Source organism: Protobothrops mucrosquamatus, unplaced genomic scaffold (assembly GCF_001527695.2).
Source record: "Protobothrops mucrosquamatus isolate PMUCROS unplaced genomic scaffold, P.Mucros_1.0 scaffold3115, whole genome shotgun sequence".
Lineage (NCBI taxonomy): Eukaryota > Metazoa > Chordata > Lepidosauria > Squamata > Viperidae > Protobothrops > Protobothrops mucrosquamatus.
In genome coordinates, this window is record NW_015389119.1 from 195,763 (window position 1) to 202,650 (window position 6,888).

Consider the following 6,888-nt stretch of genomic DNA (forward strand, 5'->3'; position numbering starts at 1 on the left):
GTTAGTTTGGTGAGCCACAACGTCTTGCTGTCAGTCAATGGCTACGCTCGCGTCAAAGACTGGAGATCACGGTCCAGGACGGGCGTGGCAACTTTGGCTGACTTGATCTGATTGGGCAGGAATACAGTCTACTACCCAATGGTGGAGTCTCCATCTCCGTGCTGAGAAAAGGCGTTCAGGTAAGACAACGCCCCTTTTGTGCTGCTGTCTCTTGTCTTTTTCATTGGGTTTTCCCACGACAGTCGTAACTGTGAAAAACGATCATAAGTTCCCTTTTTTTCAGTGCCGTTGTAATTTTGAACAGTCATTAAATGAACAGTTATAAGCCGAGGACTGCCTGGATTGCCTGGACTGCAATAATGGTTTAATTGATGCTATCAAGAACCTTGAATTAAAATCCTTTGTTGTGGGGTTGATCTGATACCTTACCCTTTCCACTGTCTTGTTCCTTCCGTGGCTTTGGACTTAAGCCATGTTCAGTCTCAAATGCGAGAGAGAGACCCAGATGTGATATGATGTTATAACCCCATGTATGAGTGTTTACGTGATTTCCATCGTAGGGAGAAATTTCTCCATCTTTGCCCAGTGGGGAATCCAGATTATAAATATAACGTGAACACCTCCATTGAATTACAGGCAGTCCTCACTTAATGACCGGGTCATTTAGCCACCATTCAGAGTTACAAACGACACTCCAAAAGCTACTTATGACTGCTCCCTGAGTTCCAGAGTCTGAAGCTATAAATAAAACTTGAGTTCAACTCTTTTTAACAATTTTGAGTCAGGACTTTGCTTGGAATATTCAGCTGTTCACCTGCACTCCGTTGCATTTTTCAAAAAGAGACGGGACAACCCATTTGAGTTTTGAGTGGCAAAATGAAAATAATGATAATTCAGCCGCGGTGATTAAGTATAATTTTCAAAGCTTCAGTAATCATAATTTTTTAAAGCGTCAAAGATTAACTACAATTTTTAGACTGCAGTTTAATAGGCTACCATCTAATTACCTGACATCCATTCCCTGATTCTATAAAAGGGGAAACACAGTAAAAAAAATTGGATTCTTTATTGCAATTTTATGGAAGCCTGCAGTGTGAGCTGATAGCCAGCAGGGGGCAATATCTCTTGCAGTGTGAGCTGATGGCCAGCAGGTGGCGATCTCTAGCTTTGCAGGGATGTTGTATGAATCTCTTCTGTCTTTTTACCTTTGGGTGGGATCATTATTGTGAAAGTTTTAAACAGTCGTGTAGATGTAAAGTCATGTAAAGTAGATGATCAGAGGTCTGGAGACCAAAACGTATGAAGAACGGCTGCGGAACATGGAGCATAGAATAACAGAGTTGGAGGGGACCTTGGAGGTCTTCTAGTCCAACCCCCTGATGGAGCAGGAGACCCTATATACCCATTTCAGACAAGTGGCTGTCCAGTTTCCTTTTGAAAGCCTCCAGTGATGGAGCACCCACAACTTCTGAAGGCAACGTCTGTTCCACTGGTTGATTGTTCTCACTATTAGGAAATTTCTCCTTAGTTCTAGGTTGTTTCTCTCCTTGCTAAGTTTCCATCCGTTGCTTCTTGTCTTTGCCTTTTGGTGCTTTAGAGAATACTTTGACCCCCTTGGTTTTGTAGGAGCCACCCAAATATTGGGACACTGCTATCATGTCTCCCCTAGTCCTTCGTTTCGCTAGCCTAGACATATTCAATTCCAGCATCTGTATTTCCCAAGTTTTTAACCTCCAGTCCCCTAATCATCTTTGTTGCTTTTCTCTGTACTCTTTCAAGATTCTCAACATCTTTTTTATATTGTGGTGACCAGAACTGGATGCAGTATTCCAAGTGGGTCTTACCAAGGCTTTGTAAAGCGGTACTTATACTTCCACGTGATCTTGGTTCTATCTCTCTATTAATTCAGTGGTTGCAAGTCCAGATGGATGGAGTTATGCACCAAAAAATGGGGAAGGAAGCTGTATTAAAGATTTGGGGTTTTTTTTTTTTAAAAAAATCTTCTTTTAATTATTTTTTTAATAAATAACTCACATCATTTGACTGGCCCAAAGACCCCTGGCTGGTTTTCATATCTGAAATGAAATCCAGTTGATTTCTAGAGGAGACAGTGAGTTCTCGTCCCACCTTAAACCATGAAAGCTAGTTGGGTCCTAGACCAATCAGTCACGAGGAAGTAGTGAGTTCTAGTCCCACCTTAAACATGAAAACCAGTTGGATGATTTTGAGCCAATCACCAGGAAGATAGTGAGTTCTAATCCCATCTCATTCATGACAACCGGCTGGGTGATTTTGGGCCAATCCCTAGGAGGTGGTGAGTTCTAGTCCTGCCTTAAGCCAGCTGTGGGTAACTTTGGGCCAAACACCAGATGACGTGAGTTCTTTTTTTTTTAATTAACTTTTTTCTTTATACAGTACATATTCAGCAGACTATGTCATTTTTATATACTATGGATCTACATTCTGTACAATATATACACTATGTACATTCAGTCTAACCCACAATAACCGAATTTGCACAATAACCTTATGTATATTTCCAATTTTTGTTTCTGTTGTCTATCCAAATATACCAATTTTCCCAAACCGCATAAAATTCCGAATCATCTTTTTCTTTTAATTCTAAGGTGAGCTTGCCCATCTCGGCACATTCATAAATTTTCTGAATAATCAACCCCTCTGGTGGTAAATTGCGTTCCTTCCAATATTGCGTGAATGCAATTCTTGCCGCAGTTAATATATGTAAAATCAGATATCTTATTTTCTTATCAAATTTCTTTTTAAGTATTCCCAGGAGAAATGTTTCTGGATTTACTTCGATTTGACATTTTGTTAAGTCTTGTAGCCACCCTGTATTTTAATCCAATATTTCTTCGCTTCAGGACATAGCCAACAAGCATGAAAGAAGGTACCTTGACGATAATTACATTTCCAACAATTTGGGCTTTGGTTTGGATACATTTTGGCTAATCTTGCAGGGGCTAGGTGCCAACGATAGAGCATTTTATATTGATTTTCCTTATATGCAGCGGATTTCGTTATTTTGTGATTTTTATTCCAAATTCTTTCCCAATCTTCTAATTCTATATTGTGCCCTGTGTTTTTTGCCCATGCAATCATTGGTTCTTTCACTATCTTATCCTACCTTAGCTATTAAAGAAACATGGATGACTTTGGGCCAGTCTCTCTCTCTCTCTGCCCAGCCCACCTCACGGGGTGTTTATGGGGAAAATAGGAGAAGGAAGGAGTATTAAAAGAAGTTCACCACCTTGAATTACTTATAAATATAATAAAGACGGGATAAAAATAAAGCAAGTTAAAATAAACAAACAGTTTCACTGCACATCTCACCTTTCTGAAATCTTTTCTTCCAGTTTTCTCACTGGTCTGTTGGTCATGCAACGAGGTCGAATCGAACTGGGACTGCTGGAGGATGCAGGTCTGTTCCAATGAGGACAACTACTGCGTCACCACGTATACCGGTGCTGGGATTGGTACGTTCACTTTGGCCTGGTGAAATGGCAGGAGGACCATATCACTTCCTCCAAGGGTTGGCCTGCTCGATCGGGGTTCCCCAGCCTGTGTGCTACGGCCCACTACCGGGCCGTGGCCTATTTTCAACCAGGCCATGTGAGTGGTGGGCTGGTGTATCCACGTGCACGCGCAGCCCTATTCATGCGAGCGGTGGGTGCTGTCCCTCGCAGCCACGCTTGCATTTGTGATGGGCACTGGTGCTCAAAGCCCCACTTGCGCGTGTCCACTGCTCACACAAACGAAATGCACGTGCACCTGCCCTTCGCACAAAACAATCCTCTCTTCCCCTCACGCCAGACCACCAACCCGGAAAGATTGGGGAACGCTACGTTAGATCATCCCTGCAACTGAGGGACGTTGTATTTTTGTCCCCAAATCTATGTTTTTGCTCTCTTCAGTGTAAAATACACACGTCCCGTTGTCGCCTGGTCCCTTTTTTGCAACCTTCTGACAAGCAAAATCTGTGGGGAAGCCAGATTCACTTAACCACTGTAGTGAGAAAGGTCGTAAAATGGGAGAAAACTGACGGATCAAAATTCAGATGTTTGGCCACTGACTCATGTTTATGACGGTTGCAGTGTCCCGGGGTGGGGGGTCACGCGATCCCCTTTTGCAACTTTCTGACAAGCAAAGTCAATGGGGAAGCCAGATTCACTTAACCACTGTGTTACTAACGTAAGAACTGGAGTCATTCGCTTAACAACTCTTCCAAGAAAAGTCATAGAATGGGGCAAAACCCCCTTTAACAGCTGTCTCGTTTAAGCCGACGGAACTTTTAGGCTCAATTGGGATTGCATGTTGAGGGCTACTTATTAGTTCCAACCATGAGCAGTGGTGGGATTCAAATCTCTGAACAACTGGTTCTCTGGGTGGATGCAGGCCTGGGCGTCTGAGGCCTAGAATGGACTACCGGAAGTGGCATCCCTGCACTTCCAGTGGGCCGTTCTAGGCCTGGGAGGCCTCCAGGTCTCTGAGGCCTAGAATGGACTTCCGGAAGTGGCATCCCCTCACTTCCGGCGGGCCGTTTCAGGCCTGGGAGGCCTAGAGCAGGGTTTTCCAACCTTTTCATCTGTTGTACCACTTTTAGGATATGGCAACATCCGAGTACCAACAGTTGCCAAGCAAGGTGTCAAAAATTTGATGACCAAAAAAGAAAAAAAGGAAAAAGGTGATAAAGTACAGGTAGTCCTCAACTTACAACAGTTCGCTTAGTGACTGTTTGAAATTACAATGGCACTGAAAAAAGTGCCCCCAAACCACAGCCGAGCGAGACACCTGCCTGCCCGCCTGGCGGCGCTCTACCTCCTGTCCGAGGTTTTCATTGTTGTGAGCATTTCTGTTGAGGATTGGCAGCAGGGGTGGGGGGGTGTTTGGTTTTTATTCCCCCCGTCTGCTGGGTGGTTGCAGCAGGTTTTGGTCACTTCACAAGATCCTGGGACACTGTGACCGTCATAAATATGAATCAGTTGCCAAGCATCTCAATGTAAATCACAAGACTCTGGAGAGGCTGCAACATTCCAGCTGACTGGCGCTTCTTCTGGGCTCAGCAGAAGCACCAGGATCAGCGCCGAGCTCCAGCCAGAGCCTGCCGCTGATCCTGGCGCTTCCACTGAGCCCTGACAGCCCCGAAGAAATGCCGATCAGCTGGAAAGCGACACTGATCCTGGTGCTTCCGCTGAGCCCTGACAGCCCTGCAGCTCCAGCCGTTTTTCGCTCAGGCTTGTGCGGTGCTGCCACCGGTTCAGCTCATTCCCCTCCCCCGCTACCACTTTTCTAGGATGCTCGCATACCACCTGCCAGGTGTCAATGTACCACAGGTGGTACCCGTACCACTGATTGAAAAGCCCTGGCCTAGAGGAGGCCTCCTAGGCCTAGAGCAGACTTCCGGAAGCAGTGTGCATTCAGCCGGTTCTCCGAACTCAACAAAATTTAGCTACAGGTTCTGCCGAACTGTTGCGAACCGGCTGAATCCCATCACTGACCATGAGGCTAAACCTGAAAGCTCTCTGTTAACAACCTATTGTTGTATTTAACTCTCAGAAAGTCCACAAATGTCTTCTGCTCTTTTATAAACACCCTATTTTTTTTTTGTTTCCCTTCCGGACAGGTGGATATTCTTCACAGTCAATCAGCAAGGGCTGTGTGCCGGTTTGCCCACGCGGCGGGATCGATATTGGCATCGCGGCCATGTCGATCAACTGCTGTTCCTCGTTTTTGTGCAATATCAGCGGGGCCAACAGCATCCACATCAACCACCTGCTGTTGGCCTTGGCTACGCTCGCCAGTTTCTTCTATCTCTTTGGACCCAGGCTGTGATGGAGATGCATCTCCTCCGGCTGCATCGAGCGGCCGAACGTGGTCCAGAAATTGCTTCTTGAGAATGCCATTTGACGGTTCTTTTTTTAATCTGATATTTTACTAGGTTTATGGTGATTCTTTTCTTTGAGGGGGGGGGTTGTTTTCTAGCATTGCTTGGTGTTGTCGGGAGATGGAAACATAGCCAAAAAAAAAAAAAGAGAGAGAGAGAGAGAGAGAAGCTTTTGGGCCACAACTTCTCAAGTCAACTTTTTTAAGCTGTGTGGACTTCAACTCCCAGAATTCCCCCATAGAGCTACGCTGGCTGGGGAATTCTGGGACTTGAAGTCCACACATCTTAACCTCAATGAGAACTAGAAATACTGCTCTACTCGGTGGCAAAGTTTGAAATCATTACAGAGGCCTTAAAATGTTTTTGCTTGGGTGAGAAGATGCAGCTTTGGATGAGGGTCTGTTTTGCAAATACGTTTTGTCTGTTACATTCACTCTTGTTAACATTTGAACTCATTAAAATATATTACATTTTACACTTAAGCACGATTGTGGGGCGGCGCCGTGGGCTTTTTGAATGGAATAAACATTTTGATTCATAACAATTCCCTTTCTCGTTTCTCCTTCCTTTCCTCGCCGTGTCTCATTATGATTTTTCAGGACCATATTTTATTTAGGGTGCTGTTTATTCGATTTTTTTTATTGAAGGGCCTGTTTCTGGGAGAGCCCGGTCAAAAATCAAATGAGACACAGTTACATAGGACCATAGGGCTGGAACGGATCTTGGTGGTCTTCTTGTCCAATCCCTTGCTCAAGCCAGGAGATCTTACACCCTGCTGGTCAAATGTTTATTCAGTCTATTTTTGAGAACCTCCAGTGATGGACGTCCCAAGGGTGCTAATACTAATAATACTAATAATCTTTATTGATTAGCCCTTGGGCCATATCAAAGTGCAAAGTTCCAATAACAAATCATTACCAAAGTCTAATAAAAGCAATTTAATTTTTTTTTTTGATAAAATACAGTTTAAAATGGAACTAGAATAA

General features: G+C 44.3%; 1 protein-coding gene across 1 annotated transcript in view; it reads left to right on the forward strand.

Moving 5' to 3' along the window:
* Positions 1-6,137, forward strand: part of LOC107297052 (lymphocyte antigen 6E) — a 24,869-nt gene extending 18,732 nt beyond the window's left edge. Inside the window, exons 2-3 of the mRNA XM_029286212.1 lie at positions 3,375-3,494; positions 5,642-6,137. Coding sequence (XP_029142045.1) covers positions 3,375-3,494; positions 5,642-5,850 — 329 coding nt within the window. The 3' untranslated portion in view covers positions 5,851-6,137. The remainder of the gene's footprint in view (positions 1-3,374; positions 3,495-5,641) is intronic.
* Positions 6,138-6,888: the final 751 nt, after the last annotated feature.